Raw genomic sequence first — 24308 nt, forward strand, 5'->3', positions numbered from 1 at the left:
AGTGTTGAATCTTTGTCATAGACTCTTCAATTTACCCTCTTCAGAGCACTCTTCTTAAATGCTAGGGACATGTACAAGCATTTAAAGATGATGTAAAAAGCATTTTGGTCCAAATAAAAATTTCAATTTACAAGATATTTAAAATGTATCCCGGAGTGTTTTGCTGTTCTTGGGTTAAATGCAGTTCGCATCACAAAACTTATAAATGTTCAGCGTGGTTTCTGAGGTCTTAATCTTGATGTGATGTGCCAAATTGTATATTCATCATGTACATGCAAAGTATTCCTTCGCTGCCTTTTTATTTTAAAATTTCTTAATAGTGCACCATACATATTTAAAATATTTCTAAAGCTATTGTCTCTTCATGACACTCACTGTGACATTTGGAAAACAATGTCAGGATACATTTTTCCCACAGTGTGGTGTTACTGGTTCAGCATACATAATATATCAGTGAGAAAATCTTGGAATATTTCCAAAACCATCTTGTCCTTTTTATGTGCTGAAAATGATTGTTTAACCCAGTTATATTGGGCATATCAATTGCTGCTGTTCAGGTAGTAAGATGCAAAGATGGAAATCTGAAAAGTGAGATGGCAGGGTGCATTCTGACACATGGTTTTCATTTGAAGTATCAATTTGGTTTTGTATTTTTAGCCAGTGCGACCTATGCATTTACAGCTTTTTTTGTTTTTATTGCAATTAGTTATCTTAAGCTTTGCATGTAGTTCTGTTGTACACCATTTTATTAAATTACTGATGGTTTTTAATTTCATTGTGTGAACTTTTATTTGAACTGTCGAAACAGGTTGAACAGTATCGTAATGTAATTTTTCATGGGCCAGTAGGAAGTTGCCAAGATCATATCGCACATCAGATAGCAAACTGTATTAAGGTAAGTACATTCTCTTACTGGTACTTTTCTGTAGGGTTTAAGAATTTTAAAATTCTAAGATTTTTACAGTAAATTGGGGGAGACAGTGGTATAGTGATTATGTCACTGGACTAGTAATCCAGAGGCCTGGGCTAATGCCCTGGGGACACTGGTTCAGATCCCACCTCGGCAACTGGTGGAATTTAAATTCAGTTATTTAAAATCAGGAATTTAGAGCTGGTCTCAGTAATGGTGCCTTGAGACTATCATCTTGTTCACTAATGTCCTTTAGGGAAGGAAATCTGCCGTCTGGTTTGGCCTACATGTGACTCCAGACCCACAGCAATGTGGTTGACTCTTAACTGCCATCTGAAATGGCCTAGCAAGCCACTCAGGTCAAGGGCAATTAGGACTGGGCAGCAAATGAGCGATGCCCACATCCCATGAAAGATTTAAAAAAAAACAAATGGCCTGGCTGGTTTAAGCAGAGTATGATTTTAAAATCTGGATAATTTTTCAGCACTTGGGCACTAATAGCCATACTTTGAAAGCTTTTGAATATACTTGTTTAATTTACTAATAAATTGGCTACTAACACCAGTATAGCTAGCAGATAGTTCTGTAGATGTTGTTAAAAAAAAATCATTCAGTTATTTAAAATCAGGTTACTCACAGTGGTGAACTAGTCACTGATTTAAGATGCTTATTATTTGTGATAAACCCATTTTCAGCTGTATTGAGCAAACAGCATTAAGTTACCACTCTTAAATATATCATGGAATATTTTTTAAAGCAGAAATTATTTTAAAAATTACTAGAACATATTTTTTAAACACTGCCCAGTTGCACTGGTTGATGGCAAATTTTACATTCGGAGATATGGAAATAAGTTTGAACGGATACTTGGGGGGGCAAAATACACTCCTTAAAACTAGTGCAATTTGTGCCCAAATCGTTGCCTGCACCCAAAGCAGAAACTCTAGGCCCCTGTGTTCTAATTATACATTCTATCAGTGTTAAGCTGTAATTAATGCATGACAAAATGGAACACCCGGACAATTGCCACTGGACAGTGACATTTGCAGCTGTGGCATAGTAAGGGGAAAGGATATAAAATGAATCAGTGTAGATAGTACAAATGATGATGGTTATGGGTGTTGGATCCAAAGGACAAATTCATACAATATAGAAATGAAATTGTATTAAAGGATGTGATCTAATCTTGGGTTTTGGGTGGCAGTTTTAAAGAGCTTAAATTTCACACAGGTTTTGACATCATCTGAACCAGACATCAATGTGTTATCCTTGATATGTTGAATTAAGGAGCAACATTTCTGATTTGACCAAAGCACCAAATGATGTATTCTATGGATTTGCAGTTGTTTCAAAATTCTGATCCGTTCATTGGATCTAAAATCCATAGCCATCTAAGAGAATACTGCATTAAAGACTTTTAAGTGGGGTGGATTTGTATCATTCCTGACTGACCTGGAGGCGACAGTTTGAAGTTAATTAGTCCACATTTTGCAATTCTCCATAGCACAAACAAGAAGCTGTTGGTTCCAGCTGTGAAATAATACAAATTGAGATGGAAGCAAGTTCATCAAAGGACCAGCTGGTGGAGCTGTTTGTTGAAAGTGGTAAGTGGACCATAATTGGGACTGTGTAGAAATGAACTTGTTGAGAAACTGCCAAGTAGAGCTCATTGAGGGTGGTTGTATTTTTAAAAAAAACAGAAGATGCTTACCAACAAAAGGATTATGTGAGAAATGCCTCCAATTGTTTGTGGGAATTCAACCCCATAGAGTTTAGTTACTACAATAACCTATATTTGTAATTATAGTATGGAGTAGAATTCCTATTTATCTGAGGGTAAATTAGCTTTCAGACTTGGCTCAGTGGTAGCACTTTTGCCTCTGAATGACACGGCTGTGGGATCCAGCCTCGCTGCAGAGACTTGAGCACATAATCCAGGCTGAGACCTCCGTACAGTACTGAGGATGTCCTCTTTCAGTTGAGACTTTAAGGTGCCGTTTGCCTGCTCAGGTCGATGTAAGAGATTTCATTACACTTGGCAAAGAAAATTAGGTATCTTGGCCAACATTCTTCCCTCAACCAGCACCTCCTAAAACAAATTTTTTTAAAAAATTCTTTCATGGGGTTTGGGCAGCGCTGGCAAGGCCAGCATTTGTTGCCTATCCCTAATTCCCCTTTAGAAGATGGTGGTGAGCTGTCTCTTTGAACCACTGCAGTCCATCTGGTGCAGGTACACCTACAGTGCTGTTAGGAAGGGAGTTCCAGGATTTTGACCCAGCGACAGTGAAGGAACGGCAGTAGAGTTCCAAATCAGGCAGGTGTGCGGCTTGGAGGTGAACTTGTAGGTGGTGGTGTTTCCATGCGCCTGCTGTCCTTGTCCTTCTAGGTGCAAGAGGTCGTGGGTTTGGAAGGTGCTGTTGAAGGAGGCATGGTGAGTTGCTGTAGTACATCTTGTATGTGGTACACACTGCTGCCGCTGTGTGTCGGTGGTGGAGGGAGTGAATTTATAAGGTGGTGGATGGGGTGACGATCAAGCAGGCTGCTTTGTCCTGGATGGTGTCAAACTTCCTGAGTGTTGCTGGATCGCACTCATCCAGGTGAGTAGAAATTATTCCATCACACTCCTGACTTGTGCTTTGTAGATGGTGGACAGGCTTTGGAGAGTCAGGAGGTGGGTTACTCGCCGCAGAATTCCCAGCCTCTGACCTGCTCTTGTAGCCACAGTATTAATATGGCTGCTCCAGTTCAGTTTCTGGTCAATGGTAACCCCCAGGATGTTGATAGTGGGGGATTCAGCGATAGTAATGCCAGTGAACGTCAGGGGGAGATGGTTAAGATTCTGTCTTATTGGATTTATTGGAGATGGTCATTGCCTGGCACTTGTGTGGCGCGAATGTTACTTGCCACTTATCAGCCCATGCCTGAATGTCCAGGTCTGGCTGCATATGGACATGGACTGCTTAATATCTGAAGCGTCTTGAATGGTGCTGAACATCGTACAATCATCAGCGAACATCCCCACTTCTGACCTTCAGGATCGCCCAATGAAAATACAAAAGCAAAGTACTGCAGATGCCAGAAATCTGAAATAAAAACAGAAAATGCTGGAAATACTCAGCAGGTCTGGCTTCGTCTGCGGAGAGAGAAACTTTCATGAAGGATCATCGACCCGAAACATTAACTGTTTCCCTCTCCACCGATGCTGGCAGACCTGCTGAGTATTTCCAGTATTTTCTGTTTTTATTTCAGATTTCTGGCATCTGCAGTACTTTGCTTTTGTATTTTCATTGGGCCATCCTGAAGGTGTGAAAGGGTCTCTATAAATGCAAAATTTTTTTCCTTCAATGAAAGAAATTGTGCTATTCCTTTAATTTACAATCATTATGAATTTATTTCTGGATTCACTTCAATTAAAACTTATACAATCCTAAATGTTCCAGAAGGAGTTATCTATACACTTTGGTTGCTGTTACACGGTCACGTTTTCCAGTGACACAAATATCACATAATTGTTACAGCACAGAATGAGGCCAGATGGCCCGTTGTGTTTGCACTGACTCTCTGAAAGAGTAGTTTACCTAGTGCCACTCCCTGGCCTTCTCCACAGACCCCTGCATATTCTTCCTTTTCAGATGACAATCCAATTTTGTCTTGAATGCCTCGATTGAACCTACCTCCACTACATTCTCAGGCAGTGCATTCCAGATCCAGATCCTCGCTGCGTGAAAAAGCTTTTCATGATGTTGCTATTGCTTCTTTTGCCAATTACCTTAAATCTATGCCTTCTTGTTCTCAATCCTTCCACCAGTGGGAACAGTTTTTCCCTACCTACCCTGTCCAGACCCCTCATGGTTTTGAATACTTCTGTCAAATCTCCTCTCAACCTTTTCTTCTCCAAAGAAAACAGTCCCAACTTCTCCAATCTATCCAACTAACTGAAGTTCCTCATCCCAGGAACTGTTCTCATGAATCTTTTCTGCACTCTCTAATTCACATCTTTACTAAAGTGTGGCACTCAGAACTTGTACACAATATTCCAGTCGAGACTGAACCAGTGTTTTATACAAGTTTCACACAATTTCTTTATATGAAATATGAAAGTATAATTACAGACTCTAACGATGAAGTAAAGTGGTATAAGAGACCTTAAGGAGGCTTGATATTGTATGAAGTCTAACTCCAGCATGATCACAAACCATATATATACATTTATACACATGCATCTTATATACATATTAAATGTACCAGCGGGAAGCTGAGCTCATCTCCATTCATCTGCAAATAACTCTCTTTTAACAATGTGGAATTGCAGTCATTAGCAGCCAGCTGTATAACTTCAATCTCAGACCAGAAGTATGACCTTAACCTTATTATCTTTCAGTCACCCCTTGTAACCATTTTAAGCTTCAAAATTGCTGGAGGTGGCCTGCGAGCTGCCATCTTGTAGAATTCTGCTCCATTGACATAATGAAGCAAAACAATGGTCTGTTCATAGCAAAGTGTAATACACAGTAGTAGCAACAGCAATTTCATGTATATTGCACCTTTAATATTGTAAAATATGACTAGGCACTTTGTGCAAGGGAGTTGGCACTGAGCAAGAGCTAGGAAAACTGGTTAAGAGATCAGTGTGAAGTTGGGTGGCAGTACACATTCAAGGGTTTTGGGAAGGAAGGGAAGGTTCGAAATAAGCAGACAAGGAAACCAAAATACACCATTAAGTGTAAAACAAAAAAAACTCCCTACTATATTCAGTAGAATACAGTTACCATGTAAAGATGTTTGAATATTGAAACACAAGAGTCTGAAATTGAGTTTTATCTATTGAATTTTAGCTATACAACATAGTTTCTGATATGAGTGAATTATGCTGCCTGTGATTTATCAATGATGCCTGAAATCAGTGCAGTTTTTTTGATATTTAAAGTGAGTTACACTATCAATGATTTACCCCTGAGAACAAAGTTCATTCTCTTTACAAAAGCAAAATACTGCAGCTGCTGGAAATCTGAAATGAAAACAAAATGCTAGAAATACCTCAGCGTGTCTGGTTGCGACAAGAGGTCACAGAACTGAAATGTTAACTGTTTCTGTCTCCACAGATGCTGCCAGACCTGCTGAGTATTTCCAGCATTTTCTTTTTATTCATTTGTGGGATGTGGGCATCGTTGGTTAGGCCAGCATTTTATTGCCCATCGCTAATTGCCCTTGAGAAGGTGGTAGTGAACTTTCTTCTTGAACCGCTGCAGTCCTTGGGGCGTAGGTACACCAACAGTGCTGTTAGGAAGGGAGTTCCAGGATTTTGACCCAGCGACAGTGAAGGAACGGGGCGACATAGTTCCAAGTCAGGATGATGTGTGGCTTGGAGGGGAACTTGCAGGTAGTGGTGTTCCCATGCATCTACTGCCCTTGTGCTTCTAGGTGGAGAAGGTCGCTGGTTCGGAAGGTGCTGTGGAAGGAGCCTTGGTGAGTTGCTGCAGTGCATTTTGTAGATGGTGCACACTGCTGCCACTGTGCATTGGTGGTGGAGGGAGTGAATGTTGAAGGTGTTAGATGGGGTGCCAGTCAAGCGAGCTGCTTTGTCCTGGATGGTGTCAAGCTTCTTGAGTGTTGTTGGAGCTGCACCCATCCAGGCAAGTGGAGAGTATTCCATCACACTCCTAACTTGTGACTTGTAGGTGGTGGACAGGAATTTGGAAGACAGAGGTGGGTTACTCAGTGCAGAATTCTCAGCCTCTGACCTGCTCTTGTAGCCACAGCATTTATGTGGCTGGTCCAGTTCGGTTTCTGGTCAATGGTGCTCCCCAGGATGTTGTTAGTGGGGGATTCAATGATAGTAATGCCATTGAACATCAAGGGGAGATGGTTAGATTCTCTCTTGTTTGAGATGGTAATTGCCTGGCACTTGTGTGGCGCGAACCTTACTTGCAACTTATCAGCCCAAGCCTGGATATTGTCCAGGTCTTGCTGCATATGGACATGGGCTGCTTCAGTAGCTGAGGAGTTGTGAATGGTGCTGAACATTGTGCAATCATCAGCGAACATCACTACTTCTGACCTTATGATGGAGGGAAGGTCATTGAGGAAGCAGCTGAAGATGGTTGGGCCTAGGTCACTACCCTGAAGAACTCCTGCAGCAAAATCCTGAGGTTGAGATTGACCTGCAACAACCACAACCATCTTGTTTTATGCTAGGTATGGCTCCAACCAACAGAGAATTTCCCCCCTGATTCCTGTTGACTCCAGTTTTGCTAGGGCTCCTTGATGTCATACTCCATCAAATGCTGCCTGAATGTCGAGGGCAGCCACTCTTGCCTCACGTCTGAAGTTCAGCAGCTGAGTGGTCCTGGCGGAACCCGAACTGAACGTTGGTGAGCAGGTTATTGCTGAGCAAGTGCCGCTTCATAGCACTGTCAACGACCCCTTCCATCACTTTGCTGATGTTCGGCTGTAGACTGATAGGGCGGTAATTGGTCGGGTTGGATTAGACCTGCTTTTGGTGCACAGGACATGCCTGTGTTTTTATTTATTTCTTTGTACGCCTTTACTGATGTCTATTGTTGCAAGATGTAACATGTGGTGTACCACAGGGATCACTGCTAGGGCCTCAGCTTTTTACAATTTATATAAATGACTTGGATGAAAGGGCCAAAGGTATGGTTGCTAAATTTGCTGATGACACAAAGTTAGGTAGGAAAGTAAGTTGTGAAGAGGACATAAGGAGGCTACAAAGGGATATAGATAGGTTAAGTCAGTGGGCAAAGGTCTGGCAAATGGAGTATAATGTGGGAAAATGTGAAATTGTCCATTTTGGCAGGAAGACTGAAAAAGAAGCATGTTAGATGCAGAGGGATTAGGGTGTCCTAGTGCATGATTCACAAAAGGTTAGTTTGCAGGTTTAGCAAGTAAATGGGAAATCTAATAGAATGTTATTTATTGCGAGGGGAATTGAATACAAAAGTAGGGAGGTTATGCTTCAGTTATACAGGGCATTGGTGAGACCACATCTGGAGTACTGTGTACAGTATTGTTCTTATTTAAGGAAGGATGTAAATGCATTGGAAGCAGTTCAGAGAAGGTTTACTAGACTAATACCTGGAATGGGCGGGTTGTCTTATAAGGAAAGGCTGGACAGGCTAGGCTTGTATCCACTGGAGTTTAGAAGAGTAAGAGGTGACTTGAATGAAACAGAAAAGACCCTGAGGGGTCTTGACAGGGTGGATATGGAAAGGATGTTTCCCCTTGTAGGAGAATCTCGAACTAGGGGTCACTATTTAAAAATAAGGGGTCGCCCATTTAAGACAGACATGAGAAGTTTTTTCTCTGAGGGTTGAGAGTTTTTGGAATTCTCTTCCTCAAAAGGCAGCGGAAGCAGAGTCTTTCAATATTTTTAAGGCAGAGGTAAGTAGATTCTTGATGAGCAAGGGGATGAAAGATTATCTGGGGTAGGCGGGAATGTGGAGTTGAGGGTACAATCAGATCAGCCCCTGATCTTATTGAATGGTGGAGCAGGCTCAAGGGGCCAGTGGCCTACTCCTGCTTCTAATTTGTCTGTTTGTAAGTTTTTGGAACCAAATAAGAGAGGAAAATTTTTTTATGCAGGCTGTTACAGTTCTGTCATAAACTGCAGGAGTTTGTGTGGCATACACAACTACAGGGGAAAAGTCCTCGTTATTTTGTAATGTTATTCAAAGTTTGAGAATCCTAGTCTATAAAACTAAACTTGGCAGTGGTTAAAACTTAAGCATAAACACAAAAAGCAAAACTGCTTTGCAAGTTCAAATTAAGCAGTTTTGATGTGCAAAGAAAACTTCTGTACAAGACTGGAGTAAATTGCAGATTGATGCCACAAATTTATTTTAAAATTAAGGCTATTTTGGGTTTGCTTCGAACATTTATCTATTAAGAGTTCTTGACAATTTACTACACATTCAGAACTGTCTTAGAAAAATGTTTTGTGTTCTCCATTAAATCATTTAATTTTATCATTATCTAGTTTGAATCACAACAGGTGTGCATCGTATTGAGTGTTCCAAATATATAAGTAATTCTCGCTTGCTTGTAAGGAAACTGCTCATTATGGAAAGCTTACATCCTGTTAGCATTGCACCACAGGGTGGTGCAATATCATGCTGTGCCACTGAATCACCCCTTTCTGCCCCTTTTGTAAGACTTTGTTAGATCTTTAACACAGTAGAAAAAGTGCCCTCATGTTGAGTTTTGTTAATTCATCACGATCGTCATCAGATGAAAACTCATGAACAACCTATTGCGGTGTCATTTTCTATGCTCTTCAAAGCTTTAATGGAGCAAAGATGTCCATCTGGCATTTTACTGTGACCAGCATTGTGGGATCTATAGTGGGACTGATGCCAAATGGTGTCTTTAATAGTGTAGAATGAGTGAAAGGGAAACTGAACCTACTTGTTACTATGGGTGAGCTAAAGGTTGTTTACCTATTCCAATGAAAACTACTTATCATGCTATTTTAAATGAATTTCTTATTAAATAAACTATTACTTAAGCATTTCTTTGTAATCTATCTTGTTTGCAATCCGAATGAAATCCATTTAATATTCTACATTTTCCTGCATAAACCAGTTCAATTAAATGAGTTCGATAACAATCTGTCAATTGGTTTTAATAGTGGCAGAATAGATAAACGTAAAGTGCTACATGTTAGAAAGAAAAACTGGCCGATAAACAGACTTTGTGGATGGTAATGAAACAGATGAGGATAAAGTTGAAAGGGATCTATGGGTACACTAGACTCAGTACATAAGGTGCAGGCCAATGTGGAACAGTGTGATTAACAAAACAAATAGGGCACAAAATTCAAATGCGTAGTATCTTTTTTTGGGTGCTAAGAGTGACCATAGAGGTCCAAAATAGCATCTGCAGCACACGTGCACACTTCTGGTGAGGACGTTGGTGTACACGCACAGTTATCATCTACCGGAAGTATGCAGAGTAGGGAGATTATGACATCAATCAACATGTATCGCTGATTTGACCCTAATGCTGTCTCTTAATTGTTCATGGCTGAGCAGGGTTCCGCAGTAGGAAGGACTCTCCACCAAGGCTATTTAAAGGGATCGTCAATTACTTTCAAGTTATTTGCTGGTTGATTTCTACCAGCTGTCACTACAATCCTACAAAGTTTTGGTGCTTTTTAGAGTTCTTTCAAAGTTGCTCAAGTCTACATGGCGTGGTGTGGCATGTGCTGAAGGAGTTGATCCTGACTACAAGGCTGTTGCACAAACCAGTTTGCTCCCAGACATCACTGCAGTAGCAGGCATTCCCCTTGGAATGCAGCATGACTGGAAGAATGAGCAGAGAGCAGGACAAGCTCCTAGAATGGTGGAGGGGGGGTGGTGGGCGATGCTCTCAGCAGGAGGCCATAAGCACTTCTCCTACCTGAACCAAAGCAAGGAACAATGTGTCAAATGTCTATACTTCAGTAAGGACGCCCTCACTGAAATCTGCCATCTGCTGAAGCCACAACTGCAACCTCAGAGTAGGGCAAGGACCTCATCGCTAGTAGCTGTGACAGTGACCTTGGCAATGAACTTTTATTCTCCTTCCAAACTAGAACTAGATATATTTGCAACATCTCGCAGTTCACCACCATAGTTGTATAAGGGAAGCCATGGAGGCTGTCTGTTCAAAGAAAGCTGACTACATTTCATTCACTCTTTCCAGAGAGCAGCAGGGAGAGCAAGCATGTGGCTTCGCAAGGATTGTAGGTTTGTCCATGGTGCAGGGTGCTATTGACTGCACGCATATCACTTTGCAAGCACCACATGTCAACTCTCATATACAACAATCGAAAGAGATTCCATTTCCTCCATGTCCAGCTGCTGTGCAACCATATGCAACGAATTATGCATTTCAGTGCCCAATATCCTGGCAACAATCATGCTGCCTCATTCTGCGATAGTCCATTATGCCATTTACATTTGAGCTACCACAATAAGCCAGAGGGTTGTTACTGGGTGATGAGGGCTATCCTTTTGACAACATGGCTCAGGGCTCCAGTGTACAGCCCACTTACAATGAAATGCGATGAAAGCCATGTTCCCACACAAAATGTGATAGAGCAGACCATTTCTTTTGGGCCTCCTTATCTCGAGAGACAATGGATACGCGCCTGGAGGTGGTCAGTGGTTTGTGAAGCAGCGCCTGGAGTGTCTATAAAGGCCAATTCTGGAGTGACAGGCTCTTCCACAGGTGCTGCAGAGAAATTTGTTTGTTGGGGCTGTTGCACAGTTGGCTCTCCCCTTGCGCCTCTGTCTTTTTTCCTGCCAACTACTAAGTCTCTTCGACTCGCCACAATTTAGCCCTGTCTTTATGGCTGCCCGCCAGCTCTGGCGAATGCTGGCAACTGACTCCCACGACTTGTGATCAATGTCACACGATTTCATGTTGCGTTTGCAGACGTCTTTATAACGGAGACATGGACGGCCGGTGGGTCTGATACCAGTGGCGAGCTCGCTGTACAATGTGTCTTTGGGGATCCTGCCATCTTCCATGTGGCTCACATGGCCAAGCCATCTCAAGCGCCGCTGACTCAGTAGTGTGTATAAGCTGGGGATGTTGGCCGCTTCAAGGACTTCTGTGTTGGAGATATAGTCCTGCCACCTGATGCCAAGTATTCTCCGAAGGCAGCGAAGATGGAATGAATTGAGACGTCGCTCTTGGCTGGCATACGTTGTCCAGGCCTCGCTGCCGTAGAGCAAGGTACTGAGGACACAGGCCTGATACACTCGGACTTTTGTGTTCCGTGTCAGTGCGCCATTTTCCCCACTCTCTTGGCCAGTCTGACCATAGCAGTGGAAGCCTTACCCATGCGCTTGTTGATTTCTGCATCTAGAGACAGGTTACTGGTGATAGTTGAGCCTAGGTAGGTGAACTCTTGAACCACTTCCAGAGCGTGGTCGCCAATATTGATGGATGGAGCATTTCTGACATCCTGCCCCATGATGTTCGTTTTCTTGAGGCTGATGGTTAGGCCAAATTCATTGCAGGCAGACGCAAACCTGTCGATGAGACTCTGCAGGCATTCTTCAGTGTGAGATGTTAAAGCAGCATCGTCAGCAAAGAGGAGTTCTCTGATGAGGACTTTCCGTACTTTGGACTTCGCTCTTAGACGGGCAAGGTTGAACAACCTGCCCCCTGATCTTGTGTGGAGGAAAATTCCTTCTTCAGAGGATTTGAACGCATGTGAAAGCAGCAGGGAGAAGAAAATCCCAAAAAGTGTGGGTGCGAGAACACAGCCCTGTTTCACACCACTCAGGATAGGAAAGGGCTCTGATGAGGAGCCACCATGTTGAATTGTGCCTTTCATATTGTCATGGAATGAGGTGATGATACTTAGTAGCTTTGGTGGACATCCGATCTTTTCTAGTAGTCTGAAGAGACCACGTCTGCTGACGAGGTCAAAGGCTTTGGTGAGATCAATGAAAGCAATGTAGAGGGGCATCTGTTGTTCACGGCATTTCTCCTGTATCTGACGAAGGGAGAACAGCATGTCAATAGTCGATCTCTCTGCACGAAAGCCACACTGTGCCTCAGGGTAGACGCGCTCGGCCAGCTTCTGGAGCCTGTTCAGAGCGACTCGAGCAAAGACTTTCCCCACTATGCTGAGCAGGGAGATTCCACGGTAGTTGTTGCAGTCACCGCGGTCACCTTTGTTTTTATAGAGGGTGATGATGTTGGCATCGCGCATGTCCTGGGGTACTGCTCCCTCGTCCCAGCACAGGCATAGCAGTTCATGTAGTGCTGAGAGTATAGCAGGCTTGGCACTCTTGATTATTTCAGGGGTAATGCTGTCCTTTCCAGGGGCTTTTCCGCTGGCTAGGGAATCAATGGCATCACTGAGTTCCGATTTGGTTGGCTGTATGTCCAGCTCATCCATGACTGGTAGAGGCTGGGCTGCATTGAGGGCAGTCTCAGTGACAGCATTCTCCCTGGAGTACAGTTCTAGGTAGTGCTCAACCCAGCGGTCCATCTGTTTGCGTTGGTCAGTGATTTTGTCCCCCGATTTAGATTTGAGGGGGGTGATCTTCTTGATGGTTGGCCCAAGAGCTCTCTTCATGCCATCATACATTCCTCTGATGTTTCCGGTGTCTGAGGCCAGCTGAATATGGCTGCATAGGTGTTGCCAGTAGTCGTTTGCGCAACGCCTAGCTGTTCTTTGTGCAGTACTTTGTGCATTGGCATGCTGAAAACAGCACTTGGCTGCCTGGACTGCTCTGGAGGAGCCCTGCCGTACCCGGCAGAGTGATTTGTGAAGATTCATGGTGGTCTGCTGCATGCTGCACAATCTTGCCATTATGTGGGCATAGCCATTGACAGGAGCTATAGGGTGAGCAACTGAGGAGCAAGAGAGGGAGGAGGAAGCTTAGATAGCCCCTTTTGGGCTCAGCTGCCTGTGAGCAACTCACCTGAATGCAATAGCAGTAAACTCAACACCAATTCCCCATTTACTAACCATGCCACACCTTACCTTACCAAATGTTGACTTCTAACTCTAACATACCACAGGTGATCAGGCATTGAATAAAGGTCCAAGACAATTGCTGGACTTCAAAGGGCTATAGATGAGGGAAAGGTTGGCCACAGGGGGCTCGTGGGCTATAGTTTTCAGTTTGTTAGAATAAGGACATTCATATTTTGTTGTCACAGGCAATAAAAATAATCATAAAAGCATCTGATGTGTTTGAGTTATAAAACTGCTCTGAGCTTAACTTACGCATTACAGAAAAATCTATAGTGAGAATTTCACTGGTAATTATGTTGGCTATATTAAAATCTAATATTTAATTTTTAAAAGTTAATAAAGATTTTAACATTTGTGATAATACTGTTTAGCTTCTGTTTTGTTTTTCTTTAGTTTATGAATTTGAAATTAAGTGCAATCCTTTCTCATCATTTGAAAAACTGTCACTGAAGCACATTACTAGTTTTGAAACACTGCTGTTAACATGTTCTAGGTATCCTGGTTCCTTTGAGACAGTCTTCTGTTACTGAGAAGGCTACTGTTGTCCTAATGGAAAACCTGGAAACAGCTTCTTCACTCTCAGAATTTTTGGGTGAGCTACTGGATGCACTAGAAAACCGGGGTGCAGAAAATCCCTTCAGTTTCCAGCATGGTAAAGTATCTTTGTCTGTTTATGTTCACTGACTTGTAAATGGAAAAAAGCATCAGTGGTTTGAAAAGTGACAAACCACCGATTTGCAGCTTCAAGGCTGACTTATTTCTACTGCAATCATTTCACAACAATAGGACATGTCATCAGATGAGATGAAAAACTCTCTCATGTCACAACAGAGGTAGCTGTTGTTCATTCACACTATAGGAGACTGAACTCGACTGGCAGATTCTGAAGGGACACATGCTGAACATGCACATGAAAATGTCATCATGAATTTGCAGATGGGTAGTGTCACATGTTGTTTCCTACTCTGGAATTCAGGCAGCCTCAGAGAATTAAGTGAGCATGTTCTTTTTTAGTTTTAGTATCGCAAATCTATATTTAAAAAAGGTTTCTTGAAAACTATCACCAGTCTGTTTGTACAATAAGATTCTATCGCCTGAAAACCTCCTAAAACATTTGTTCACTAATCATAATTTTTTTTTTAAACCCATTTAAATAAAAAGCTCTAGAAATGTGGTAAAATTGATGAACTTCATTTTAGACTAGAGGTTCTCAAATGTATTTTTACTGAGCTCCTCTTTGGAGATTCATGTCTCTTGCATGCCACCCACTTCCTAAGGACCAGTGGATGGAACTTTCATTCTTCAGGCACAGAAATGGCGTTCGTGGCTTGTCCATTATACACCCTGATTTTTATTTTCCCCACTGAGTTCAATAAATATCACTGGGGAATACCACTGCCAGTATTGCACCCCTAGTTGAACGATCTGTCCAGTAATGTTTCCTGGAACATAACCGACTAACATAACATATACAATAATAATGGTACCAATGTCGGACTGGTAACCATACTACAAATGCAGAACTAGATGATGCTTAATCTGGATGTTGGTTACAGCATAATAAAATGGATATTATATGTTTAAAAACCCTTCCTACAATAAAAACTGCCACGCCCTGGCCTATAATCGCGGCCCAAGATATTCCCTGGCGTTAATTATTACCTTACTGTATGTGCATTGAATGCATTCTGGTGGTGAGTGAACCCTACCACTAGCTACTGCATCAAGAGTTGGAGAGATCCTGGAGCAGCAACAAGTAGGCACAACCAGTTTGACTTCTGCCACTTGTCTAGTAGTTTTTGCATGATCCCAGCTTTTACCTTGTGAGTATTTTGGTTTTTGACTATTGTCCAAGTCATTGCTGCAATCATCCCTTAAAGCAACAGGAGCAGGTCTTCAAACATTCAAAGTCCCAGCTGTGTGGACTCATACACTTGCGGCTTGAGCCAGCTCGAGCTCCAGATTGTCACTGGTGCCTATTGCCATTGGAACATGATCACACCTGATGGCCACTGACAACTTGTACCCAGCTGTAGGAAAACAGCAACAAGGTTTACCATTCATTGGATTCCTATCATGTCTAGGTGCAGATGTAACCACTGCCATCTCCCTTTCCCCGCCAGCCCCCCACCACCCCCCCAACTCCTCGCTGGAAAACCTCATTGTGCCACCAGTAAAAATACTTCTCTTTTAAAATTGCATTTTTATAAAGTAATGAAATTCTTTGCTTTGTATCTTTGCAGTGAATGCTGTTGACTTTTTTTAAACTCAGTAGTGTCCATGAAGGTGCACTAGAAATTTAAGAAAAGCTACTAGTTTTGGCAGCATTGTTAAATATTGTGGAAGATCTCTCTGCAGTCTCTTTAGACATTACTTGCAATTATAAAATTATGCAGAATATTAAACTGCACCCCCAAGAAAATAATTTTACACAATTGTATTGTCCTGGAATTGCAGGTGCCTTAAGAGTGCAAAAAGAGTGGAAACAAAACTAACTTTGTTTACATAATCATCCTCAACTATAATTGAACAGATTCAACAGTCGCCACACTTCTGTGTAAGAATTCGATTTCAGAACACTTCGCCTGTTCTTATTCTAAAGTCTAGTGAACATTGCCATACCAAATTGAAAAATAAATCAAGAAGTCCTTGTGCTAGAACACTTTTATTGCATGTACTGTTCTTTTCAAGTGGGTTTATTGTATCTTATTAAGTCAAATATTTGCAGATCATTAGTTACTTGTACTGTGGTTGCTGTAGAGATATATGTTCTAATTAAACATTCCTGCAAAGCACAAGGGATTATTCCAATATAAATAGGTGTATTTTGATTTTAAGCATATTTATGCTTTTCTACCTGCTTTTCTAAGTCTGTAAATTTTATTTTGAAGTGAAGAACTGTACTGTTTTGAGCTACACATCATGGGATGAATTCTGTAAGCCCACCGCAAAAAGAATGGGCGGGCCGCACGCCGAAGAGCCACTGCGATTCCAAGCGTGGCAGCTCATTTAAATAGCTGGGCGGTGGAGGGGGCAGGCTGTCCGTCCTGGCAATGGTGTCAGCTGCCTGTGTGTAGGCACTGACGCCATCTTTAAAGGACTGTTAGCCCTACTGGAAAATTTAAATATTTAAAGGAAGATTAAATGAAATCAAATAAATACATCTCTTTTGCCCTTCTCCCACCTCCCAAAAACCAATTAATTATTTGCCCTCCCCCCCCCCCCCCCAAAAACACCTTTACTATGTGACCACTCCCAACCCCAAACTGCACAAACTTTAAACTATAACCCTTGCCATCATCCCCTACGCCCATGCCATTAATTTGATCCATCCCCCCGATTTTCTCCCACCCCAGAGCCACACTGAGAAACTTACCTGCTCCCCCCTCCCCACCAGTGTTGTGCCTTGTTTCCTCGGACGGGGATCCAAAGGTGCAGCAGTGCCGGGGTGAAGATCGCAGCAGGACTTCAGGAGGCGATGGGATAGTAATTAATGCAGGTATTTTAATTTATTTAAGTATTTAAATTACAGTCCTGTCGCTGAGCGGCGGAAGGGACTGCTACGAACACTTGCCGCTGCCGGCAATATCGGGCTGCGCCCTGCCGGTGTCGAGGTCTGTAGCGGGCCGCATCCGGGGCCATATTCAGGCCCTCCCCCACCACGGATCCCAACGTCGAGGGCTCTATAGAATCCAGCCCCGTGTATTTGTAGTCCTTGTGAGATATCCAAGAAAATTCTGGGACACCTATGGAAAATCCAAAGAACCTATTTAAAAATTGTTCCAACGTATTTATTATTTCCAACAGATACTGATGATTCTACATTCTATGAAATATTTCTTTCTACTTTTACACTTAAAAATATGTCAAAGGCATGTCGTAAAAATGGTTTCATAAGCACACTTCCTAAGTCACTAAAGGTCCATTGGCAAAATCCTGAGATCAGATCTAATCTGAAAACTACCTTATCCTGGACAGAAAATGTTCATAGTCAGTGTCTAAATTACCGCTCAATAATCCCACTTTGGCCATTTTAAATGTAGCTAAGAATATATCTCTGTTGAGAAGCATTTGCTATCCTACTTGAAAAAGCAAACTTTCTGTATTTATATGATTTGCATACACCAAGAAAATAAAAGCAATGTATATTTGTAAAGATTTGTTTAAATAGGGTACATGGGATATAAATGATACAGAATAGAGGGTCAGCCATAAATTGCTCTTCCCCATCCCAGTTTAATAATGGAAATTGGCAGTTAATTGGGAATCCTTGCATTTTTGTCTTTCAAATACAGATGGCATAGCTAAATCATAGCCATGGAAATGTGAAGAAGTACAGCACAAATAACAAAAAAAGAAAGTAGTTTTGTTCTTTAAAAAAGATGAATGCAAATAACAAAAGAAATCTGATGTTGACATTTTTATTTTTACTTAGTCCTGCAACTATGTGCCTAAAAATTGAAGTGTGAATAATGGAAGTTCCACTTGTATTTGCTTTGCCATAACAAAGCTTCCTACTGTCTGCACATCTTCCATAATAGCAGCAACAATTTGGAGAAAGAAAGTAGTAGCTCTACTGTAGAATTCCAATTTGAGTCATCAAACTCCTTTATAATTTCTGATTAAGTTTTAATCATTCTAAATTGAGTGTCTGATTGCTTCATGTTCCAGTTGTGGGGTGGCAAGGGAATGGAGTGTAGAAATAAAGGGGGAATTGCAGTAAGGATCTCCTAAAGTAAAGATCATATATTTCATTTTATATTGACAGATTCATAGTAGAAGTGACAGAAGTCGTGTGCTTCAGATACATGTAGGAATGGGACAGGAGTGAAAGCTTACTGAAAGTAGGGAATTAGACCGTTAACTCTTCTAAAACATTTAGATAAGAAAGAAAACCGAGTTACAATTTACATTTTCCATTGAACCAAGTTCTGGATCTTTGATTCCTGATGAGGTAATCGAAAGTAAAGGAAATTATTAATTCCATGTTGTTAATGCCTGAAATAGGCAGGAGCCTCTGAATATTATAATGGCACTGAAGTAGTGTAATTACGTATTCCCGTCATTAGAAGATTCAGTAAACAGTTTTGAGGCCATTTCTGCACAGAAGTAAAACTGCCTGTTGGTTGACATTTTATTGGTACATCTGATTTACAGTTGATGGGACTTCAGATATCTACTACTTCCAAGAAAATAGTTTTCTGATAGGGACAATGGCAAAGCTGAGACTTCAAAGTTCAGACTTGATGGTGCAGCAACATTTTCGATGGGTTCAGCTTCGATGGGATGTGGAGCCTATTAGTGGTTTGCTTCAGAGGTTCCTCAAAAGACAAATTATTCACAAGGTAAGAAAGCATTGTTCCCATAGGAAATTATGCTGATTTGTTACAGTATAAATTGAGATAATAAATAAGAGTTGAGCTGACTTTATAATAGTGATTACAAATTTTCAGAAAAGGGAACCATGCTGGTTACTTTTATTGTGATTTTAAATCCCTTCCATGTTAATGAGTTGAATTTATCAGTTGTTAACTGTTCATCTGTCGAATATATCAAGGACAGACAGGGTCTATTCCTAATTCAGAAACTTTAGAAGATTTTATACCTGCCATTATATACAGAGATCTTGTATCTCCTATCCACATTTCGTTACTGCGAATTCTTTTGAAAAGTAAGAACTGGAAAGCTTAGAAATCTAATCTGAACTCATCCACAAAATGCCTTCTCCAAATCTCTCTTTATGTGGATATACTTAAATCCAGTTGAATTGCAAATTGTAGTTGCTGATCAAAAGTTAAATATGTTTAATATTTCAATCAGATACATTCCTAATAAAACTCATTGGGGGTGAAGTTGATCTATGTCAGCAGCACAAACTACTGTACTGAATTGTCAACTGATTTTTCACCACGCCCGACCTCCTTTCTGATGAAGTTCACAGAACTGTAGTGCAGACTCTTTTTGGAGTCTCATTTCTTAGTCTCTCTGTCACTTTTTCTTGGTTAAAATTAAAAATCATGGCCCATTTTGGTTTTCTGGCCCAATTTCAACCCCATTATTTCAATTTGCAGCTACATTAGCTCTTGTTTCAAATTATGGATTTTGAGAGCTAATTTGTTTATTTGTGGATCTAATGCAGTATTTAAACGTCTTGTATGTGGGGGGATTTCAAAAAATCTTGCTGAACCATAAACATTAAACAGATCTGTGTTTTAATTGAACCATGAAGTGGGGAGGTGGAGGAGACTTTGAAATCATGCCGTGGGCTGCTCCAGTAACTCATCTTGTTAAGACAGTGGTTACCTACAGACCGAGGGGGCCCTGGATTCGATCCCTAGTTCCTGCTGAGTTACCTAAATACCAATCAAGCTAGCCTTAGATGCACCACAATTATCTTATCCCATCTGATTGGAAGATCAGCCATGGTTCCTGATTCTCATTGCTGTACGGCAAGTTCCACACATTTGGATACAGGTGTGGACTGGATCTGGTTTGACTGATGCTCCTGTGGTAAAATAGCCTGTTCACGGTGAGTGTCTCTTTTCTATGAAAGGTACCAACTTGGGGTGAGGTACCAAACTCGTGCCTGTCAAACTGTATCCTAGCAAAGAGTCAAAGGAAATAAATTCCTGGTTTGCAACAAATGATAGTTGTTAAGATTCTGATAAAATAATATATATGTTTATCTTAACATTTCTGCCTGGTGACATGTTCATAAGGAAATAATGGCAATACTTTACAGTTCCAAGGACAGCTGCCACCTCCATCTGATCCAACATGTAAGGCTGTGCAATGGGTATGCACAGTCTGGCGCCAGCTGAATTGCTACTTGTCTCGCTTAGGAACACCTGAGGCACTGATGGGACCAAGAGATTTCTTTTCCTGTCCAATCTTACCAGGCCAGGTTCAGCCTATAATGAAGTAGGTTTCTCTATCTATGGGTTTAATTCTTTTAAAGTGGAAACTTTTATCTAAAAATTATCTCTCTTGTCCTGTTTCTCTTGTATATCACATTTGGAGGCATAGAGGAAACTAAATGGGTAGGAGGGTGCTACAAGAACTATAATCGCAGGTTTGATTGACTTAAATTGCTGGAGTTGAGTTGTGTTCTCTGTAGTATCTTGAACCTGAGATTGTTGCCACTTTTAACTTCTGTGATGCATCATCATATCTGTGCAGCTTATAGCATGTGGCTATTGGAATTTCTAGTTAGTGTATGTTAAGCTGCCTGAGAACCTTCTGAGCTAAAGTCACCAAATGCATGTACACAGATCACCCCAAAAGAAAATATATGACTTCAATTATATAACTTGTAGAAGGTTAAGTCAGATCGTTACTGTAGTATGTATATATATCAAAATGGTACTTCCAGTCTGGAATTTGTCCATCACATGAATCTATATGCAAATATTTTCTGCATTTTTTTTTTTAAAAAGGAGAGCCAATCTTTTGCAATGCACAGAGCAAGGAAATAGCTTATTAATGCAGGAATCAGCATGCTTGTACCATCTAATCTTATCAAATATAATTTTTTTTTAAGTGATAAAGCTAGTGATGGATGGTTTTGATTTGAAGTCCAAGACTTAGAAGCACTTTCCAAATACAGAGTTCCCTGACCAGCATAAAACAGTTAGGCTGTGAAACTTGGCTCCTTTGCATCTGGTGTTTTGGTGCTATAAGTGTTGTTTTGCCTCCAAAATGGCATCTGCGGTGCACATGCATAGCTGCTGGCTGCACTGGATGCCATTTTGATGAGGTCGTTAATGCGTGCGCGGGGCGCATCCGCTGGAAGAATGCGGAGTAGGCAGTTTGACTTTAATCAGTGTGTAATGCAGATTTGATGCCAAAACTGCCATTTTAGAGTTCAGCGTTCCACATAGCTGAAGATGCATTCAGCAGCAGGGAAGGACACCCCACAAGCGCTATTTGAAGGGAAGTTTCAGGTTAGTTGCTGATTGATTTCTACTAACTGCTGCTGCAGTTGTAGAAGTGTTTTTTGGTTTCTAGAGTTGTTTAAAGTTAATGAAATAGTAAGAGTAAAAGAAATGTGATCGAGCAGACCATTACTGTGCTTAAAATACTCTTCTGCTGCCTGAACTGCTCCAGAGGAACTCTGGAGTACTCAGCAGAGCATATGCCAAGATTTGTGATTGTGCAGCATACAGCAGACCATGTCTGCAATCCCCTTGTCACCAGCTTTACAACAAGCAGCTGAGGAGAAGGAAGGGTGGAGGCAAAAAAATGCATAGCCCCCTTCCTGACTAGGCTGTCCATGATCAACTCATTTGACTGCAATACCAGGTTGTGGTGAGGGGAGGGATAAAGCAAGAGGTGCATGACTGCACCACCTGCAGTTGGTAAATCAGAAGAGATTGTGGGAAGGAGAATTAGATGTGAGGATACCATCACCTTCGATGTTTCAGCCCCGCCACGGGTTTGGTTGTGGACACTCCAGTGATGGTGACACTCCAATGATGGTGACCACCATCTCCTGCATAGAGGTAACAGTGTGTAACTATGCCCATGCCCTGCCAGTTAAGTGCTGCTACCTCCATTTATGCACCACCTAATCCTGCAAGAAAGAGAGAAGTGTTTCAGTGAGTGTGATTGGGTGATGTGGCCATCATGGTTGAATAGCTGTCGGTGTGTGCAAGCTGAGAGATGTGGGTGTGAAGCTGGCAGCAGTGCAAAGTGTGCGGGGAAGAGATGAGGCATATGAATGTTATGAATTTATGTTCTTGTGTTAGTTATAAGTCGTGATTGGTAGAGGTTATTGGTGGGTGAATGATAGGGGTGTGGTGCATTGAGCAATGTCCAAAGCTAGTGGGATAGTTAGTGGCATATGGCATTTGGAGATACATTCGCTGACCTTGACCACATGTGTGCGGGCATTAAACATTTTGCAGCACTGCATCCAGGTCATAGAGAGATACAGCACTGAAACAGGTCCTTCAGCCCACCGAGTCTTTGCCGACCAAGAACCACCGCTGGAATCCCAGGCATTGACCACCGCAGCCATCTGGTCCCACTGCCTTTTCAAAGTTTGTCTGGAAGGCCTCCATGGATAGATGACTGTGTCCTGCATCAAGGCCTTCAATGAGGCATGCAAAATCTTGAATCCCGCTATCTGCCACATTGTGCCATTCTTCTGTCTTAGTCAGTTGTACCATGAATTCCAGCACTTGCTTCAACCAGAATGCAGCACCTCTTTTAAGAGGTGCAGGCTGACTTTAATTAGTGCTGGATAGATTTAAAACGTGTGAGCCTGTTACATTTTTCCATCCTCTGCTCAGGCATGCAGGTTACGTGCTGCAATGATTTAAATTAGCGAGCAGCACATAGTTTACATGTGGCCTGCTTCGGAAGCAACGGGCATGGGTAATCCAACAGCACAACCACCCCGACCCCCCCCGAAAGTGGCAGCACTCCTGTCACTGGGTGACGGGACCCAGATTAAAATATTCAAATTAGCAGAATGCATACATTTAAATAAAATTGACTCCAATCTTGCCATTGGACTGCGATCTTCTGAGTGGCGACTGGCACTCACGTGCCTTCACCTTCCCGTCTGGGGAAAGCTGGTGCTGCAGTAGTGGGGAAGTGGGGAGCTGAAGATTTTTAGTGCTGGGAGTGGGGAACGAGGTCAAAGTTACATCAGGGGATGGTGGGAAGGGGTGACCTATGCACTTTGTTCAGTTTGGTGGGGGGAAAGGTCAAGTGTGGAAGGTGGGGTAAGGTGGGCTTTGGCGGGGGGGTAAGAGGGAAAATAATGAATTTTATTGTGGGGGTGGGAAAGAGGCAGCAGATTTTTAATCAGTACAGTGAGGGGGGTATAACGTAAAAAATGTAAATTAGCCGGCAGAGCTTTAAAAATGGCGCCAGTGCCTGTGCACAGGCAAATGATGCCATTGCCAACGTCGGAGAGCCCGCCCCCTCCACATAACTGGGGTGGGAGGGAGCGGCCCAACCGGCATAGTATTGTGGGCTGCCGCTGGGAAGCATGGCGGAGCGCGAGCCATTTTCTTCTCCCACCACTGCTGCCAGCGGCAGATGTATAAAATCCAGCCCCAGATTTCAGGCCGTGGCCAATTTCATAACCTTAACCTTTAAGTTACCCAGGCCTGTGTTTACTTAACAATTAGGTGTGCTGGTCTTAAAGGGGAACAACGCCACTTAAGCAGCAGAATTATATATTGCGCGTTTTGTTTTTATTTGTTCTTGGGATTCAGACATTGTGGCTACATTTATTGAGCCATCTTAATTGCCTTAAGAAAGTGACAGTGGAGCTTCTCCTTGAACTGCTGTAAGTCTTGTAAAGATGGGGCTTGTAGAATGGTGTTAAGGAATTGCAGGATGTTGACCCAACGATGATAAAGGAACATTGATATGTCCACATGAGGAATGTGTGAGATTTGGAGGGGAACTTAGCGGCTGCAATATTGTTGCTCTTATCATTCTATTTCTGTCCACTTTATTGTACCTTGAAAATTCATTTTTCTTGATTTTGCAGATGGATGGCCAACTTGTGGAATAATGTAATTGCTCCCAGAGCAGAAGAAGCCATACTTTGTAGAGCCTCAGTGAGGAGACCTTCTAGACAAGGGCAACCTGTAAATAAGATCCTTAATCAGGGACAACAGGCTGTAGTGAAGGCTGCCCTGAGCATCCTGCTCAATAAAGCTGTGCTACATGGCTGTTCTCTTTCCAGACAAGGTAAAATGGAAAATAATAAGTTGCATGAGGTCTGACTGTATGATTATCCTATCTTTTTAAACAACTTGGTTTAATAACCTGTACACAACGTATAAATCAGACTGAATAGTGGTTTTTTTTGCCATTTTGGGGTTATAATTGTCATAATCCACAAAACTGCCGTGACATTTGGACCTGAGATAT

General features: G+C 42.0%; 1 protein-coding gene across 1 annotated transcript in view; it reads left to right on the forward strand.

Moving 5' to 3' along the window:
• The window catches only part of cttnbp2 (cortactin binding protein 2), a 223908-nt gene that overhangs the window by 171934 nt on the left and 27666 nt on the right, over window positions 1-24308 (forward strand). The window contains 6 exon segments of the mRNA XM_068050528.1: window positions 809-895; window positions 2415-2514; window positions 13906-14064; window positions 18570-18757; window positions 20155-20333; window positions 23923-24125. Coding sequence (XP_067906629.1) covers window positions 809-895; window positions 2415-2514; window positions 13906-14064; window positions 18570-18757; window positions 20155-20333; window positions 23923-24125 — 916 coding nt within the window.

This window comes from Heterodontus francisci, chromosome 18, assembly GCF_036365525.1.
Source record: "Heterodontus francisci isolate sHetFra1 chromosome 18, sHetFra1.hap1, whole genome shotgun sequence".
Lineage (NCBI taxonomy): Eukaryota > Metazoa > Chordata > Chondrichthyes > Heterodontiformes > Heterodontidae > Heterodontus > Heterodontus francisci.